The sequence below is a fragment of the Merops nubicus genome, unplaced genomic scaffold (genome assembly GCF_000691845.1).
Source record: "Merops nubicus isolate BGI_N331 unplaced genomic scaffold, ASM69184v1 scaffold33347, whole genome shotgun sequence".
Taxonomy (NCBI): domain Eukaryota; kingdom Metazoa; phylum Chordata; class Aves; order Coraciiformes; family Meropidae; genus Merops; species Merops nubicus.
The window spans coordinates 4,204-24,978 of record NW_008620184.1 but is presented as its reverse complement, the minus strand read 5'-3'; the positions used below and the strand labels follow the sequence as shown (position 1 = coordinate 24,978).

The 20,775-nt window shown below is 38.5% G+C and overlaps 1 protein-coding gene across 1 annotated transcript in view; it reads right to left on the bottom strand.

Annotated features, from left to right (window-relative positions):
- ARMC2 (armadillo repeat containing 2) overlaps positions 1 to 19,792 on the bottom strand; it is a gene marked incomplete at its 5' end in the record, with an annotated part of 26,525 nt that extends 6,733 nt beyond the window's left edge. The window contains 5 exons of the mRNA XM_008944047.1: positions 1,059 to 1,172; positions 3,056 to 3,178; positions 4,741 to 5,062; positions 17,498 to 17,597; positions 19,647 to 19,792. Of these exons, the coding sequence (XP_008942295.1) occupies positions 1,059 to 1,172; positions 3,056 to 3,178; positions 4,741 to 5,062; positions 17,498 to 17,597; positions 19,647 to 19,792 (805 nt within the window). The remainder of the gene's footprint in view (positions 1 to 1,058; positions 1,173 to 3,055; positions 3,179 to 4,740; positions 5,063 to 17,497; positions 17,598 to 19,646) is intronic.
- Between the last annotated feature and the right edge of the window lie 983 nt (positions 19,793 to 20,775).

The following is a 20,775-nucleotide window of genomic DNA, read 5'->3' as shown; positions in this document are numbered from 1 at the left end:
CAGCAGGAACTGCTAGGATTTGGCACTTGGCACTCAGAGAGGGAGGTCCCGACCTCCATGAGTGGCAGGGCTGCCCCAGACCGAACCCAGTCCAGCTGCAGCCGGGAGACAGGCAGGCAGCAGGCACTGGGCCTGCAGCATCTCCCAGCAGCCGCTGATGCTCCACTCCCTCGGCTTTGGAAGGCAACCCCAGCGAGGGAGTCGGCCTTGCCTGACGGAGAGGGAGCCTCTGGCACGTCCTGACCTCAGCACACTGACACCACAGTCTCTCCCAGGTGGAAAACTCGGTCCTTTGACTGCGACAGCTCATGGCCACCAGCTACTGAAGTGTCATTCTCCCTTTGCACATACCTTCTCCTGCGAAAGCGGGTGATAGGTCCACCCTTGAAAGAAGGCGTTGTAGTTTATAGCATATCACCTCGCTTGCAGCACTGGCAGGTAGATGCAAAAAAACCACATACAGGGAACTGGTGTTTAATTAAACTTATGACACAGCTCCTGTGGCTAGGAAGGAGTTGCTGTACTTCCCAAAGCTCTTTAGACATTCACAGCAAAAGGACTTGAGAAGACGTGTATCCTACTTCACCCAGCGGCAAACACGAGGCCTCTTTGTTCAGGCAGTCAGACATCTTAAATGCATGTTACAGAGGGCTAACAAGCTGTCGAACATGGGAATCAAAAATCTGTGATTATGAAGCTATATGAGAATTTAGTTGAATTTACACTTTATATCATATCACTACTGACCTGTCAGAATGGAAAAACTGAAGGAGTGAAGGGAATTTTCAAAATTGCAATCTTTAGGAAAAACAATGGTTTTGTAGTATTCGCCTTTGTGAAGGCACCATGGCGTATTTCTTCTACTCCAGCGTTTCCAGTTTAATGAAACCAAAATAAAATGGTGTTTATAATGACTACTAATTGTAACATTTGTCGATTTGCAAAACATCACAGAAAATTACTTATACCCTTTAACTGAGACAGCTTATTACCATCTTTCCTTTTTGGAACCACAGACATTTAAAAAAAGGACTCCTACAAACACAAAAGTAACTCACTCTTCTTCTGTGTGATGAAGTCACAGATCTCATGATACTGGGAAAGATTGCCAAAGACTCTGACAGCCTCCACAACTCCATCCATACTGTTGCTCATTAACAGCTTTAAAAGCACTATTGGTTGCAGATAAATGAAATTTAAAACAATTACTTGTTTGTGATAAACATACTGGCTTTTTATCAATAAATATCAGAATGCAAACAGCAACAGCAATAAATGTAATAAATGGGAACCGTTATTTATCTGCCTGGTTGCAGTGAACAGGGAGAGCTGATGGTAGAACAAGAGCGAAATTGTGTAGGGCTTTGAAGATGAGACAAAGAGCTCCAATATGGGGTTCAATGCAAAGGAACAAATGAGGAGTTATGAAGATAGGCTAAGCACAGTTGTAATAATGGGAGCCAGTTTTGCTACACAGTTTTGAGTGGGCTCATGTGAAAATTCAGGAAGATGAAGACAAATAATGTCGTAATATGTAAGAGAACTGATTTAGATCCTGAACAGATGGTCTTGTGGTGGGATGTCTCCTAAAACTCAAAATTATTTTCTGACATTAGCTCTGTTTTCTCTCAGTGCTGCTACAACAAGCGAAAACATTTTTTCTAAACAGCTACTTAATATTGCCCCTGGTCTGAAGTACTGACTTGCTTGCTGCTTTCCTGCTTAGCAGTTTCACAGATGATGAGCACGTAACTTCTGCAGACAGAATGAGACCTTCAGCATTTCCTAGGAGTAGCTGCCATCATGTAGCGTTTCAGTGCACAGCAAAGGAGCCATGTTACAGAAATTACATTTATCAGTTTTCTGTGAGTATGAAATGAACGACTGAAATCAGTCCATCATATAAAGGACTCAAATCAGACAACCCTTAATCCTTCTACCACAGAAAAGTGAGAGAAAAAAAGTATAGAAAAGAGGTTGGCTTCATCCCATTATTTCCGTCTTTGAATGTTGCAATACTGAACATGCCTTGAACTTGTCTTAAGGAGATACCTGAAATGATTACTACTTGTCTTTGGGATCCACCCCCTGTATCAAACAGCAAGTATTCTCAAAATGCTTCCTGGAGGAGGAAGCATGCTGGTCTTCCATCAAAAGGTTTCCTCCCCTCAGTTCAGGCAGAGGAAAGGTGGTGGAACAAGTTCCACATGCAAACAGTAAGAACAGGAGAGAGAGAGAGAATGGGACAGGCAGAGAAGCCACTTCTCCCCATTTCTCCAACCAGTGGTAAGAGACAGCTGGCTTCTGGGTAATAAAGTGACGCGTGACAGAACAGCAGAACTGTTACCTAGACAGAATATGATGTCTAAATCAGGGCACTAAGTTGCCAGCCAGAGTATTTTTTCCTACTCCTCATTCTCTCTCTCCTTCTGGCTCCATCTCTCCCCCACGTCTTCTCTATTTAGAGAGGAAGGTATGGAAGACGTAGACTCTCTGCCTTCTGTGTAACATTAACACAGTGAGTCCCTGGACTCAGATGCCATTCCTACGCATCACTAAAATATGACTATTGTCCATACTGTACAAGTGGGTAAAAAACCAAATCGCACAACTCCTATGCTGCCAATGGATTTATAAGCCAGGAATGGACAAAACCCAGATTTTTCCGAGTCTAGAAGGTACTAAGAAGAAAAAAAACTTTCTTGCTATACTCTGATTAGAAGTAAAAAGCAGCACAATTATTTTGGCTCAGACATATGCATTTTGAATAAGTCTAGCAAAAACTGCTGAACAGGAAACAATATGGCAAATTCCTTTGGGGAGGAAAAGAAGTTTTTTTTAAAAAACCTAACTATTTTCACATAAGTTGGAATTATGTTAGAAAAGAATGACAAATCATTATGTGAAAAATTTAGCCCTATGAACTTCATATTCCAGCAATACGATACCACAAAACACTGCCAGTGTCTTTATTTCCTGTAGTGTCAAAACACAGCTTGAATAACTTCCACTTTCACAAAGATACACAAGAAATACCTAGTTTAAAAAGCCCTACTTTCAGCAATGTGTAGCTTCTTGTCTTGAACAGCAGAACTCTTCACTCTGTAGTAGGATAAGTTGTTGATTGTTGTCGCAGCATTGATGACCAACTCCTCACAGTCATCAACTGACTTGTACTCTATAGTAAAAGAAAAACCAAGAAAACATATGTATATGTAGATATACACAAGCACACGAGTAACTTAGTATTGCATTATATCTCACAGAAGCAAACAATCATAGTTTACATGGCCACTACTACAGACAACTATTCTGGTTTTCAGTAACATACCAGAATATAACAGGAACAGCTGATCAAAAAATGGCAATACAAAGTCACTTTTTCCAGCTCTTCATCTACAGAAATCATTGTAACTAAGGCAACATGGTTTGTAATCTAGTTAGTTAAGACATTTTCCAGAGTCTGTTTGCTGGTTTAAGATGGAACTGAGGAGAATCCACATGCAGAAATTGGCCTGGGTGATAGCACACATTATAGGACTATTTCACTGAAATGTCAGGTACCATTAAAAAAAAAAAAAAAACAAAAAAACAAAAAACAAACCTAAAGACTTCTTTAACACTATTTAAAAGAGTATTTCTCTTAGAGTTCCTGACTGAATGTAAAGACATGTAAAATGACACCAGCAAGTCTAAAAGTTGTTTAGTTTTTTTATGAGTTTATGAGTTTTTTAGTTTTATTATGAGTTTTTTTGCCTCAGGAACCAAGAGTGAAGGAAATAAAAAAGGGTTAAGTTCACAAGGAGCAGGAATATTTTGTAGTAACCTAACTGATCCAGTGCTCCAGAAGAGGGGAGGGTGGCAGAGGGAAGCTCTGAGGCTCAGAAGTGCTTACACAGTGATTAAGACAGTTCCAACCCAGGAAGCTCCTACAGGGCTTAAGACAGAACAAAGTTGTGAGTCTGCCTTCCCTAATCTCCCCCACCCCCAAGGCTGGTGGGTAAACCTGGTAAACTAGTATATAATTAGGCTGATTGTATTCACATAAGAGTTAATGTTCTCATCACGCCCCAAAATATAGTGAGCTCTATGAGATGTATCTTGTCACTGCTAAACTCTGTTCCTGGGAGAAGAACCTGGAATTAGATTTGCAAATGGATCAGTGGGTGGCAAAGGAACTGCAGTCCAAAGCCTCCAATTTTAGGGAAGAGGGACACTTCCACCTGAAAGAGACAATGCTTGGAAATCTGAAAAAGAAAAAAAAAACTAGAGGAATTTTTTGAGGAGGATGAAAGTTATGGGTGCAGGGTACAAAAAGATTACTTGATCCAGTCACAAAATCTGCAAAAGATAAAAAAAAACCCACCACCGCCAAATACACCTGTGTAGCACCTGCTAAGAACAGACTTCCCTTATATATGGACTCTCGGTGAGATGTATTTAAACCAAAATTTGTTTGCTTTAACGATCACATTTGCAAACTTGATCACCAAATTAAACAATTCTGAATCTTTCCCCAGACACTGAAAAGTCACTACACAAAAGCAGCAATGCTTCCACTGTCTCAAACAGGCTTTCTACATAAACCTGTTCATGGACATCAGCAGATTGACTTTGTTGTTTTAGCAACAGAACTGATCCAGTTATGGCTCAACCTAGACAAGAAGGTCAAGTAGAAAAATCCTAAACTCTCCTTTATAGATGGACCAAAGACAACAAACACAACATAGGTTTTATTACCTAGCACTGTAATAAGTAATTCTACCACACACTGGGCAGCTGCCAGAGCTGCTCCTACACTGGGATGAATGGAGAGATTGGCCAGCACTCTTATCAGTTTTATAAGAACATCTTCTGCCTCTGAAGGATGCTTTGGGTGTTTTTTTCCTTCTCCTCCTCTTCCACGGTACAATCTCTGTGCATTCAAATCAAGTTCATGGTAGGTTTGGAATAATGATATCAAGGTGTTAAGACTTCCTTTTTCTTTAAAAAATTGCTCGCGGGCCTGGTTATTCTTTGCTGTTAAATTACCAAGAATGAAGATGATACGGATAACCAAATCCTGCAATAAAATAAACAAACCGTATTACACAGAAAACGTCAGAAGCTATTAGCTGCTTAAAAAGAAGATAATATTTAATTTGCTTCACAATTCAGTCAATAGCAGGTCCAGAACAACTGAAGGAAAGCCAAATACAGTAACTAGAAATATTTTTTATGCTACTATTTTTCATAAGCCAGTTTACAGAACTAAGCAAAAACATCTGACAGAACTAGTATAGCACTGAGGTAATTACTAATGAGATATACTTAGCATAGGTCATCTATTTTTATCAAGCCCACAATAATCTTAAAACATCTTAAAACAGCACTTTCGATATCTAGAATCATATGGGCCTGAGCTTACTAAGCTTTCAAGTAAGCATCTGTTGTGATGGCCAAAGACCATCACCTTCCCTTCTTCTCTAGGCCTGTTAACCATTGCAGAGGTTAAACTACTTCCCCTTGGTTTGCTACTGTTAAATCCGTGTTGGCTCATACTCATTTCCTTGTTAAGTCCAGCTGCTTATAGATAGCTGAATTATTTGGTCCAAATACTAAATGAGACCCACTTTCTATTTTTATACCGTATCTTGAGATCTCATGATTTAACCACATTGCTCTCTTAAAGCACTTCCTATCCCTACCCTTCAGTGGGACATATAAAGAAATCTCATTTCATTTTGGAAATACTGAGATATAGCCATTTTTTTTGTGAGATTAGTGGATCTTAATTGAACGGCATTTGACCAACACACTCATATTTTTCTTACCTACCTGTATGAAAGAAAAAACCCCAAAGAATTCTGAAAGTCTGAACTAATGCAAGTATAAACTAAAACATTTCCTTCTGTCACTTGCATCAAATCCTAACTTCCCGAAAGAAAAGTCCATAGCTTTATCTTAACAGTACCATTAAAGTAACAGCATTTCTTCAAGTACAGCACAGCCATCTACCTTAGCTGCTAAACTGATGTACTTCCACTAACCAAACATTTTGCTAAACAATTTATATGGTGTATTTGTTCAAATATAATAGTTATATTTGCAGATTCTAATCCTCCATGGTGCTAATAATGTAGTTAAACAGGCACAGTCCAACTTGTTAAAGTATACATACTCATACTAAAGGAAAAAAGATACGTAACCAATTAATCCTTCTTTCATACGTGCCTTCATCATTAGGCTTCAGGTCTTAAGCCTCTGCTACAAGACATTGGCAGTAACATCCTCTTAGGGTCCAGAAGATGGATGCTATCCCTGAATATGAGAAGCTGTCAGTCTGCTAAGTGACAAATAGTTTCTCCCACCCATGTATTTAATACAATCATGCCATAGGACCCACTTCCACTTATTTTTAAACTCAGAATTATATTTTTGCTAGTGTCTAAATGTCATCAAGACAAATTTTTATGAACATTTTTACTGACTAACCACTAAGAGCTTTCACCTTTGCTGGCACAAACCCCAATTCACAAAGGCCATAAGAATTTGTAACAAACAACTGATGAATCAGAAGAGAGAACTGAAAAAAAGCAGGCAGTCTAGTTTGACTCGTTTATATTGACTTTCTAATTTTGGTCAAAACAGTATCAGCCCAGCAACAGCTCTACCCAATCAGAAAACAGACAAACAGGTACCGTACAGCAATCAACTGATATTTTGAGAACTGTGATCTCAACTGTGCTTTCCACCTACAGGCTAGCAAAACAAACTTAAAAAATATTTCTTTTTAGCTAAGCACATCCGGTTTTAATAGCATATTACTGAAGTTTCATTATCTTCCAGTGAAAATTTAACTAGCAGAGTCAGAGAGAAAAGTTTGTACGACTTCCCCTGAGCAGTATAATACTCAAGGGTTTGTATTATTTTTGGCTACTTTTTTTTTAACCGCTCATGGGGTAAGCACTGCAAGAGTAAGAAACAGCAGCTTAGAATTGCTATGTAAAGAAATACATGTAAAGAAGAATGGCATTTTGAAACTGTTTGCAAGATTAAACCTGTAAAAGGCCCATGGGATTTTCTGTACATAACAAAAAAATCAGTATAATAAATGAGATTATTATGCATCTCCAAATGTTTGAAGTATTAACTGCAAGTGGAATTTCAGACATTGGTGCACACTTACAGAAAAATTACATTTATCAGATTATATAAAATGGAGGTTTTAACATGTACGGCACTCAAGACAAATCAGATTAAAGATAGGAATTACACTCAGTTATTTAATCTTTTTATAACAAAGCATATATGTGAGACATGTTGTCCAGAGAGTGTACTCAAACCTGATTGAATGTTATATATAAGACCACAAAGCTTCACTTAGATAAACAAATCTGAGAAAACATATAAAGAAAAGCTGGAGAAAGAGAATTAATTTTTTCTTTGATTCCAGTCTATGAAGAAACTGTGATATTTTTGTTTTCCAAATGGTAATGGCACCACATACTCCATAAACACTTAATTCTTATTTTCTGAAAACTGGAACATACACATTTGATCATGGATACAAAAGATTTCTTTGCTTATCTGCTAAAAAAAAAACTATGCCTTCCACTGCCCTGGTAGCAAAGGTACCAAATGTACCTGCTGAGTCACAGAACTTGACAGCAGTTTATCTTGGCAGTTAAAGTGTACCTGCCTTTCTGTGTAAAGCACGATGAACAGAGGTACAAATAGTACAGGTTTACTTATCAGTAGGAAAGGAAAGCCAGTTAGGTCAGTAATTTCTAACTAAAACAAGATAAATAAGGGAGAGGAGTCCATTCTAGAGTTTGTACAAGTTGGCCAAGTACCTGTTGTTAGTCTATTTGATGTCCGGACCCTCAGAAGGGAAGAGGTAGTATGAAACAAAACTTTAAATGCCAGCAGCTGAGTTCTTATTGAATCTCTCATAATGTAAATGAAATATGCTTTCCATGTTACACAAGGATCAGCGGAGTTAGTCAAAGTTCTACTACCTGCCCCGCAATATCAACTGCTTCTCATTAAAATCTAATTTACACTTCACTTCCAAATTTGTATTTCTGCTTTGTTATGTACCTTGGAATGAAAATCTGAGAGTTTTCTTCACAGGGTCTGATAGTCCACTTATACACCTTATAAACAAAACAATAGGAGCTATGCCACCCTGGAGCTAATCTCTTCCAAACAAAGAAAGGATTCATCTTGAAGTTACACTGTCTGTGAAATTTCCTCGTCAAATCCAGAAATAACAACAACTGAACCAAAACAAAAACCGATTTAAAGATGAAAAACAGGGAGGAGGGGGGCAAAGAAGCGTGGGTGTATGATACCCTGGAAGTATCAAAAATAAATGAAGAAGTTCTTGACTGACCTGAAGTAAGCAGCAGAGAGGAAAAGCTCTGACACACCGATAGCAGGGACTACTTTGTTAGTAAAGAGGGAACCTCCTTCCTCCACAAATATGAATGAATTTGAGGAGAAGGAGAGACCCTTAGAAGAATGTAGTTATATTTCTGCATATCACATGCCACAGGACCCCACCCAATAATTTCTACACACCAAAATTTTATCTGTCTACCTAAGCTTTTCAGAAAAAAGTTAATTTGCACTTAGTGACTTTTAGCAATGAAGAAATTACATCATTAGGTTTGTCTGTGGACACCTGGAGATCTGGGAAAGGTAATGAAGAAAAGCAAGTGTATTGTCACCACAACAACTTACAATGAAAAGCAGTGCATTCTAATGAAAAATATTTCCTGAATCACAAACTGAAAAATAAATCCCCCACGGTATTGCTCCAGTGATTATAGATCTCCCTGTTTAAAGTCTCTATTCCTATTAATAGTTTAAATTTGTACAGCTTCAGCCACTCTTTCTTATTATCTCTTTTCCTAGATTAAAGGATGGTCTCCTAACAGAAATGTCTTCCTTGTGCAGATTATATTAATAGGCAACATGCTAATGGTCTGACCTTTGTCACTGATAAATTAATTTGCTTAATCTTGGTTGCTATTTTTTAACTCTAATAATTCTTCTGGCTTTTTCAGAGCTGTTCCAAAGCTTTCACCTTCTTTTTCAGAAATTAATACCAAAACTTAAGGCAAAATATTTTAGTGACAGTAATAGCAGTAAAATCTTATTATTCTTGTTTGATATTCTAATGTTTACCTATCTAGTAATTACATTAATTCTCTTGTATCTTTTGATACATCAGAACAACAATATGTGCCAGTGAAGGCTGGTTGACTACTATCTTTGAGATCTGCATTATCTGATCATATCACATCACATCACAGATTCTTTACTTTCCTCACCATTTTTTTTTTTCTTAAAGAAAAAGCAAAGGAAAAAAAACCACACCCAAAGTATTAGGAAGATACAAACACACTTTCAGCTCAGCATAGTGTCAGAAATCAACTATAAGGAAAGGGTGACTTTCCGTGGTTATTCAGATTTATCAGCAGGGAAATTCCTTCAGAGCTGTCAGAAATTTGTCCTAAAATGGATACTTCCTTCTTGCAAAAAAAAAAAAAAAAAAAAAATTAGTTGTGGTGGTATGGGCCCCCCTGCCCAGGGCTGCGGAGTTAGCCTCACAGAGTTAGCCTCAGAATCAGCCTACCATCGTTGCTCAGCTTCACAACATAGGAGGCTGGGAGAGCTCAGTACATTCTGATGCCCAGTCCATTCTGACTCTGTGAGTCCACCTGAAACTAAACAGACTCCCCCACAATCACCCAGAGATGGAGGCAGCAAGATGGAATAGCTAGGTACCCCCTAACTACATCCATAACTCATGAACACCTTGGAAAGGTGCCACAGAAAGACCACAGCCCCATTGGGGCTGTACTAGTCTAGCACTGACCAAAGTCAATCATCTTGTAACCTTATCAATACTGATCCTAAAGTGAAGCCCATGGGAGCTCCCTGGGATCTCAGCAATCTGAGTCTCTTTATCTGCCCCTGAGCTGGGACACCTCTCTGGCCAGACTCTGTCTACTGGTAAAGCCGACAAAGGGAGGCACTGTCTGCCTGCAAATACCCGTGAAGGAAATCACACTCCACTTGTAATACGTTGATGAAGGCAGACATGAGTATTTGCAATCTCTAGGATCTTTGTGAAAATCCTGGAGATCCTGGGGTACCCAAATTCACTATTATTTGCAGACAGACACCATCTTATTTGTAGGTTAACCTCTATACCTGTATATAGCCCTGTGTGTAATTTGCTTCTGCTTAGCAACTTCTGTTAAATCTTATGTGAATCACCATATTGATTGTAACCAATTATTGATTTTGATTGATTAAGCACTTCTCTTTTTTCAGTTACTGTATCAATGTTAATACACTTGAATTGTTGCTATCACTTACCTCAAGAAACATGTTGCACAAGCACCATGCTGAAGTTCCAGTATGAAACTTTCCTAAGCATAAACTGTTGATCAGGTCTGGGACTAGGTGTAGATCTAAACTTATCCTCCAAAGAAGGGCAAGGGGTTCTATTCTGAGCCTCATGACTGAAGGGAAGAATTTACCTCTAACATCCCCAACCTCCCTGAAATTCCTTAGTCATAAACCAAGCCTAAGACTGGATCTAGCCAAACATAGGCTCCTCTCTAAGAAGGAGTTTAGAGAGCAAGGGGGTCCATTCAAAACCCTAGTAACTCAACAAGAAAGTTACCCTTACCCCCTCCACTCCCAATCCTCATGAAAATCATCCTAAGCTAGCTCTAAACTGTTTACATACATACATGTATATATTTACTCACACAAATAGTGTAATCCTACTGCTTTCTTTACTTAATTTACTTGGTAGTAAGTAGGTGCCTTATCATCAAATTGAACCTCGATTAACTTTTGCCGATTCCTTGCTGTATTTCACCAAATTTTACTAAGCATTGTTAAACCATTAAGCTGTCTTAATAAATTGCATTGCTGCTTTCATTTGAGTGAGGTGCATTCTACTCCTTCTGCAGCAGGCAGAATCTAGGATTCTGTAACAAGTGAGTTAAGTGATATAAAGGGGAAAAAGCTCTTTTTAATTAATCTTTAATTCATTTAATTTTTAATTAATCTGTAACATTAATTCAGAGATAATGAATGATCAGTTATGAATATGCATGTGCACACACAAAACATAGGAGCAAAAAATATCTTAGATTTTTATTCTTTAGTGGTCAATTACTATATTCCTCTTCATAGCTTTTTTTAGTTGTCCAAGGCACTATTGTAATGTTGGGCTAGAGGGAGGAGGAAATATGTTATTTGTAAATAAAATATATATGTAGAAGAAAAGAACCACACTATCTATTCAGGTTCTTCATATGGTTACCTTGACAAGCATTTCAGCAGAAGTGGTGGCATACAGAGCACCCATTCCCCTTTCCATTCGCAGTTTGGTTCCTCTCCCATATTGTTCCCTCAAAAGAAGGAACTACTTGAGTGGCTGTGTGGCTGTTCAACAAACTAGACTGGAAAGCAATTCAGGTGATAACCCAGCAAAGGAGTGAGATTCTTTTTTTTTTTTTTTAATTTTAAGGTTATTGGAAGCTGGGTTAGTTCTGTGACGTGATGTATCGTGCTGTCACACAAACAGCTGTCCTTAGCTCAGATGAGGGATATTAGAAAAGTAAGTAACCAAAACACTAAGGACACTTACATCAGCACTGATGACCATTTCTTTAGAGGCAAGCTATGGATACAGAAACACACCACCAATAAAAATTTGGTATCTCGTAAGACACTGATGCCACTGAGCACAGTAGCAATAATACTCCCAGCGCATTCTAGAGGCAAACGTATATCTGAACCAACCACAGCTGCAACATTAGAATCTACTGGTAAGAGCCTGTGGTTGCTTTCAGGTATTACACGACTTATGTTACAGGACTGACTGAAACAGATAGTGGGTTCCTGAAAGCTATCACAGAATTCTCCTTAAGCTAGCAAAAAAAGCCAGCCAGGAACACCAGTCACTGCATGCAGATAGGCCTTTGCGTAGTAAATAAAGCCAGAATCAAAGCAGAGGAATTCTGTACATTTACAGGCTCTATCTATCACAACTTCGCCCACTGCAGCATTCCTATGAGCAAAAAGGACATTCAACAGCCCTGAAATTAGTCTTTTTCTTGGTGGGAGACAAGAAAAAGCCTCAAAAGCAGAGGCTTGCATGCTTACAGAAGACTATAGATTGTTTTGGGACCCACAACCTGGTATATGCATTTGGGAAAAAAGCTGGGCAGATCCAGGCACAGTGATCCAAATAAATGGGGATATCTCCTTAGAGAGGACAAGGCATATTAATCTGTTCTTCATTTAATAATTTGTTTCTGATAAACTGATTGTTAAACCAAACACGTAAAGCAGCATGCAAATTACAATTGTAAATTAGTGCAGTTCTACTAGCTGATACATGAGAGGCAAAAATATCAAGAATTTTTTTCAAACAGATTAGGACCAGGATGTTTGCCAGAATCTGCAGAACTAACTGATGACCAGGATAAAACAGGAGCATTCAGAGAAGAAAATGTCATTTAAGTGTCCTTTGCATTGATTCATGTCCACTGTTAAAGCAACTGGGGACATCTCAATGCTACAGCCTTCTCTGGAGAAGGCTCATCAGATAATCTGTCCAAAACCGACATGACCACTAACAATTTTAAGGAACAAACTGACAAAACAAACAGTAACAAATCACCAGGACTACATATTCACCCAACAGTTCTAAAAGCACTAATTAGTTACATAATTACTAACACTGATGTGCAACCTCACAAAACTGCCTTGATGTCTAATGAGTGGAAGGGTAACAAACGTGAAAAAGAACCCAGTGAGATTCAGGTCTGATGTCTGTACCAGATAAATTAGAAGAGACCATAAAACAGAACAATAGAATTATTGGGCAGCTGGATAAAGACAATCAGCTTTATGACTCCTAAGTTCTGACTTACCCAATTCTTGATTTCTTTGAAGGGCTCAACAAACATGCATAGGGAAGACCCATCTCCTAACACCCATGTGGCTTACCAGGAGACTTTTGACAAAGGCACTCACCAAAATCCTAGTGAAACTAAGCAATCATGCTGCAAGGGAGGACTAGATGACTTTTAAAGGTCCTTTCCAACCTAAAACATTCTATGATGAAGGGAGAATGTCCTATTATAAAGAGATACCTAATCTATAGATCAAAGGCTAGAAAACAGAGTAAATTACCAGTTGCTGAAGTGGTGGAAGATAACCAGTTGAATTCTATAGGGTTTTGTGCTAGGACCTGCTGTGTTCAACTTTTCCATAAACAACATGGAAAAAGCAGATGACACGGAAGAGTTTACTGATGACACTAAGATACTCAAAGTAGCAAAGATGAAGGTTGACTGAAGAGCAGAAAAAGGATTTGTAGTCAACTGGTAATAAAATAGCAGATGAAACTTAAGTGCAAATAAAGATTAAATGATGCATGCAGAAAAACACAGCAGACACTCCTTTACATATAAAATTACAGCCTTTGAAGCAACCATAACCACCTGAAGAGCAACCCTGGGGTTAATGACAAATTTCTCATAGGGGTTTAGTGTCCACAGGAGGTCAAGAAAACAAATCAAATGTTGGGAATTACTAGGAAATAAACTTATGAAGACATGTATATCTATGATATGGCCACATCTTAAATGCCATGTTCTGATTTCCTAAATTAAAACAAATAACAAACCTAAGCAAAAAACACATCAAACAGGAATTAAGATTGTAAAAAATTCTGAGAAAGGCAACACAGATGTGCAGGAGTATGGATTAGCCTCTGTATCAGAGAGGCCTAAGTCACAGCAAGTAGTCTTCAGTCTGGGAAAGAGGTCACTCAAGGAGGATATAAAGGTCTAGAAAGTTGTGTGTGTGTGTGTGTGAAACGAATGACAGGATTAAGTATTCACTGACTTTTCAATAAAAGAGCCAGAGGCTATAAAATAAAGACAGTAAAGGCCAAATTCAAAATAAGCAAAAGGAATTATTTGTGCAATGGGGTAGTTACTATAGCAGCTCCTTGCCAATGATGTTAGAAGTTTTCATGGGGTAAGGGAGAGACAATAGAATTTCACGAAAAATAAGTCAACCAAGGTTTGTTTCATACACAGAACCACAGCTGGCTGAGGAATTTTCCAAACTGGAAAGAGCTGGAGGTTTGGTAAGTATACACAGGAAATACTGTGGTTATGCTTGCCCTGTTTTCACTGTTATCTAGCTATCTGATTTTCAGCACTGCCGAGTATGGACAGGATGAACCTTCCATGTGACCCGGTGTCATTATTCTTTTGCTGAACAGGCAATTGCTGCATCCAGTGATGTCAGGTACTCAACAAATGTTTCCTAATTAAAGAAGCAGGTTATACTACAGTATAAAGGGTATTTTCTATAGAACAAGCACAGGATTTCTCCTATGCCGATTTTAGTATCACACCCCCTGTTTTTGCACTTAGGATTGAAAATAGACTCCTAACTGTACACTGATAAAAGACTACACGGAAGCTGGCAGGGCTCCAAAATGCCACCTAAGCTCAGGTAGTGCCTGACTCATTGAGAGAAGCTACTGCACCATTTAGGCAGTCTCCCCATTCCAAAAGCACAACTTCCTCATGACTTATGACATTAACCACAGCCTGAGTAAGTCATCCTTTCTATAGCTTATCTGAAAAGCTTAGAGATGCTAATGATCTGGGAAAGGGGAACAGCAATCCTGTTAAAAGATTTCTGGAAATGGGCAAAAGTCTACAATGCTGACTAGAAACAGAAGCATGGAAAGTTCATCCTGCAAGATAGAGGCTCTACAAGAACACTTCTGACAGCTTTCACAGCACGTGGCAGCCATCAAGAAGTTTTGGTACTCCACACAAGTAAGCCCCAAAACTATGCACGAGTGAAGTTGAACAAAACATGTACTTCAGAAGCATAGAAAAGCATGCTTGAATTCCCCAGTCCTACCTGGCAGATCCAGCTTTTCCAATCTTCTGTAGTCTCCTTACCTAAGACTATGACACATGGAATTTAGCAAGTCTTGTCAACTCAATTTCCCTGAAAGTCTTTCTCACAGAGTTAAATAACTACTCTCCCATTTCTTCTGACTTTTACGCAAGAGAGCAAAATGAAGAAAGAGCTGAAACTGCAGTGTGGTGAGAAGAACAGAGACTATTTGGGTGGCAGCTTTGGAATTCAGTGTGCGGTGTGTCAAAAAGTCATTCATCCTATTTCCAGTGCTCACGCTTTTATTTTCACAATATTTAATGCTTCTTTTTAAAGTCACAGTGATTAAAGCACTTGAGAAAGTCTGAATGTTGATTTTCTTTTACTTTTTCCTCAGTATGTTTCCAGCTGCCACTACTGCCAGTAAAAAAAAGAAAAAGAAAAATGATCCCACAAACTTTGCAACCTGAAAATTCAGAAAACACACACACACTTCCTTTTTTAACATACCAGTTCTTAGTCCTGAGGATTTTTAATACTTTGAGTTAGTAACAACACTAATTTATCCTCCTCTTTGCTTCTTGCCACAGCAGAGAATTTCACTCGCGCTGCTGTTACTTGGTTTTCTTTTCAACACATACCAACTCATACTGTAATTCACTAGCTGACAGCTTCTAAAAGAAAGATTAGCAGTGCCAACTACACCTCAGGAAAAACATTTGCACTTCTCACAGCTCAAGTGTTTATTATATACTACAGAAAAAGCGGTGCGTTAGGTTATCTAAATCTCTCTTGTTTCTGCAGGGCTTCACTAAGCTTACAACTGACAGTTGCATGCTTGTTTAAAAACTACAGTAAGAAATAATTACTCTAAAGGCGCTGCATATATAATCATCACAACATAGTAACTAAGTTTTTTTTAATAGACAAGCTACTTCTTTACTAATTTGTATCTTGATAAAACAACTGACAGTTTAATACGAAAAGCAATACTAATATAGTGAAGAAAGATATATTTTATGGCCCCTTAATAATGTAGACAAATGAGAAGTAAAATTCTGAACACTACCTGACAATAAATAATTTGAATTTATATATAAGCCTACAATTCATTATAACACAAACCTATTATCTCAAGAGCCTAGAAAAGTTCCCCTTAAAATTACAGATTAAGATTGAGAGAAAGATGTTACTCAATTTAACCTACTTATTCCCAGTCCCATAATTTTCTGAATTTTTAATACAGTGCTCACAAGGAAAAATAACTATAAATCTCGTAAAATATCATGCCTTTGATATTTCTCATATTATTTACAGATCATTTCCACAATCTTTTACTGAAGCATCTTTGAAGACTGTACAATGCAAGAGCAGCCTGAACCTAGAAATACTCTGCTATGCTGCAGAAATATTGACCAACAGACATTTAGACGAATAGAAACAAGATAACCTTTGTTCCTCTTCCATGGGTATCATCACAGAAAACGATGCAGGTAGATAGGACAGGGAGAAATTATTTTTTTATTTGGCAAGAGAAGGAATAGATTGTTCAGTCTAGCCAATCTGGTTACCTTCATTAACTGCCTTTAAAAACAGCAGGACAAAAAACCTCCTTCCAACAATTCCTCAGGAATTACTAACCCTGGGATAAATTGTATAGGATAACAACGTCCTCAAACTAGTCTAAGTTCCTTACTTTTAAAAATATATTTTGTGCGATTTAATGTTTCATGTTCTGAAACCTTTTTTTCCACCACTGAATACCTACGCTTTACATGAAAACTATTATTTTCTTCTTAAATCTTACCTGCCAACAGAGCTGAGTAATTTGCCACACGTAGGGCACTCTAGTCTCACCAGCATGGAAATCTTTAAAACTGTGTCCCTGCACCAAACTCCCACAGCCTGGTGCTCCAGTAAATTTAGGAACATACACTATGACATAGCAGGAGAATACAGGAACACCTGACTCTTGAAGTTCTAATGAAGTTAGTAGCATACACACTCTTCTAATTGTACTTTGTAATAGGAGACATTATGGCATTCTTTCTAGGTCCACGTTCCAAATGCAGTTTTTTAAGTATATGGTTTTCTCTGGTAGAGGAGGGATACCTTATGATACCTTTTGCACTTATCAAGGAACAATTTTTTCTCTGCTTTCTAATTGCTTAACTATCGAAAATTCACACTTCTTTCACAGGGGAGGAAGGCAGGAGAAATCTCAACAGTTTCCTATTATTAAATATAGAAAAAAACTGTTTGCTTTTAAAAGTATTTTTTAAAATTAAGAAAAATAATTAAGTACTCAAAGGACTGTTTCTACACATGCAAAGGACAGACAAGTTAATCCACTGTCTTCTGTACTGCTTTAAATCTTTAATGTAAATTTTTTCAACTCTTTACTTGTTAAAAAAGGCTTTCAACCATTTAAAATTTTTATTTGGTAAAGGCATGAAAGTAGGTCACTAGGAACAAGCTTATATACAATAATACACGGACACATCAGAGGATTAATATATAAAAATCAAGAGATGAAAAAACTGACCTGCTGCTTCTGGTGTTTGTTTAGTAGGGCTAAAAATAGCACGTAACATCTGGAGCAGTCTGCTAAAGCTGCACAGAAGTCATCATAGCAGGAAAGTTTGCTACAAAGGTAGAAAAATATAAATTAATTTTTTTTCACAAAAGATTTTTTTTTAAAATCACTCTGCTTTTGACTCTCAGAGGCACGTTTTCCAACAAATGAAATCAATGCAAATACTCTGACTTCTGGTAGAGGCATACACAGTGTATATAAAAGCACAGCAGAAGTCTGGCTATCCTTGCACAGTGCATTATAGGAAGAAGTGCACATAAGGAGCTTCCCAACCTGCTTGCCATATGGGCACAGTATGTGAACACTAGCCCTGCTTAGCATTCAGTGGGAGAACTGTAATTTCAAGATGACATGGGAAGTCAGACAGGAGAGGAAATAAAGGGTCCCTTCCTAATTCACGCCCAGTAGAGCCCAGTGACAGCACTAACAGAACACATCTCTCACCAGCAAGCAAGGAGAACCCACCTTCCTGCAGCCACAATCAATCACAGCAGGACTTACAGTCTTAGAGAAATTAATAACCTGAATAGATTGAACATGTTCTCTAACAAGAAGCTGCCTAAATTTACTGACAGAGAGAAAAGAGTACTCTTTTACTTTACTAGTACTACTAGAAGACAAAACAAAAATCAAATCTGTGCTCTGTACTGCAGACTATGATTTTATTTTTTTGTGACTGCAATTTCCAGGCAGCTAATTAAATTGATTTTACAGCTAATTTGTATCCTCAGACCATGCAGTTCCCTAAACTTCAGAGAAAAAAACTGAAGTGGTAGGGAACTTTAAATAAGACAAATTACTTTTTCTCCATATTGAATTCTAGACCAAGTAAATGTCCTTTTCAGAATTACAGTGTAAGTATCAATTACATTTAATTACAAACTCATTACCCTACTTTCCATGGCATTTTCCAAGTAAAAGAAATGCTCTCTCCTTAGAAGTAGTAAATATGCTCAAAGTGCTGTAATCATTGCTAGAATTCACCTCATTATTAGGAATAAAAGTTGAGAGACAGATGTGAACATGGTGTCATGGAACTGGGGAAGCAATTCACATGTTTTACAGGTAGCACAAACAGCCAAGAACCAGATTTGCCTGTTTTTAGCTGTGGATAGGACGAAATGGCCATCCCTTATAGAGCTGCTCCTCAAAGCACAACCAGATCTCACCTAGAAAGAGGAATGTGATGGATAATTTGGAGGGGCTGAACAGAAAGGCAAGTCCACAGCAGAATCTCAATGAACACAGCCATAGGCAACATGACTCAATAGCAGCAATGGCAAACAGTTGTGTTCATAACCCAACTCTTCCTGAAATTATCAACTGTTACTTTCACAACTTCTTCAAAATCCTTAAATTGCTTGCAAGTCCATTTAACATTGGCTATTGCAAGCCGGTGCTTGGTAACTGGAAGACTTTTGACTGAAAAACTATTCAGACTACAAAAGAATCTTTTTGGGTGACTCACTCACACTGATCCCCCTCTAAAAAGCACATCTTGCGAAGCAGCCACTGAGCTGCTCATAAAACTGAGATTCTCTCAACACTTCCATCTGCACACTCAAGCCCTGATCCCACAGATTAATCGCCTCAAACACTCTGTGACAGCTCAGAACAATGAACACTGATCACATTTTGTTTCCTGTATTTTATTTTAAAATACACAGTCCCAAGTATAATATAAGTTTGTGTAATTGGTCCCATTTGTTGGTTTAGGGGGACTGTGTGTGTTTATTTGTTTTTTAAACATGACCTAAAGTAGGATTAATACTTAATATTTTATGCAGCTTTGAAATGTAAGAAAAATAAAAATCTCAGTCAGAATCTGTGGGATCAAAGAACAACACAATACAACAAAAAATTTTTCACAGGGACGATGAATCCCAGTTTGTATAGCTACACCTAAACAATTCTATCTATATGAATACAGACATGATTATCACACAAAAGCATTGAAAGCCACACAAAACTTTTAAAAAACCAACTCAGTGTAAACCTCTTAAGTTTTTTTGCGCTTGATCCCGCCCTCTTTGAGGTCACTGGAAGCAGAAGCACCGCGTCGACCGCCTGCAGAACCAGCTGTGTGCTGTCCAGATACCTGAGCATGCTGGTGAGGGAGCAGCGCAGATCCCTGTCGCTCCGGCGCTGCTCCAGCGCCACGCAGAGCTCGGAGGCCGCAGCGCCGCGCAGCAGCTGTCGCCGCGCCCCGCCTGCGTCGGCCAAGTTCCGCAAAGTACCCGTCAGCTGCGGAGAGAGTATTTAAGGAATACAATGGAATCCACATCGTTTTCAAAATTTAACAAAGCTCAGATCTCATTTGTAACGCCCGAGGCAGCCTGAACGCCCTGTTAGCATTCTGCAGGTATGCATCTACCAATACATTCTGGTAACAAAATTGTGTATATTGAAATAATTGTTTGAAAATAAAAGACTGAACCTGGCCTGTGCCTGCATGAAACCTCCTTCTCTGAGGGAAACACGACCTCTCACGTTTTAAATTCCTGTATGCATGTATACAACCCTATACCAACAGGAAATCAGGTGAAATGCTGTAGATAATTAAAGCGCTTTTTTGCATAATCTCTCATTTTTGCCAATTGTAAATAAATACCGATACATAATATATTCAGTCCAGAGGAGGGCCACAGAGTTGGCTCAGGGGCTGGAGCATCTCTGCTACGAGGACAGGCTGAGGGCACTGGGATTGTTCAGCCTGGAGAGGAGAGGACTCCAGGGAGGATATTGTAACCACCTTCCAATAGCTGAAGGGAAGCTACAGGAAGGCTGGAGAGGGACTTTTCACAAGAGTGTGCAGCGACAGGCCAAGGGGAAATGGTTTTAAACTGAAGGAGAGTAGGTTTAGACTAGATCTTAGGAAGAAGTTCTTCAGTACAAGGGTGTAGAGACTCTGGTATAGATTGACCAGAGAGGCTGTGGATGCCCCTCCCTGGAGGTGTTCAAGGCCAGGTTGGATGAGGCCTTGAGCAACCTGGTCTAGTTGAGAGGCGTCCCTGCCCTTGGCAGGCAGGTTGGATTAGATATCTCTAGGGTCCCTTCTGACCTAAACGATTCCATGATTCTATGACATGTATTTTAACAATAACCTTATATTGCAAACTAATATGAATTGATTTTAAGACTATAAAAATTACTTTTCTTAAAAAAAAATTTAAAGGTTAATCAAGAGAAATCCACTATTTAAACAATATAAAAATGAAAAGTGTGTC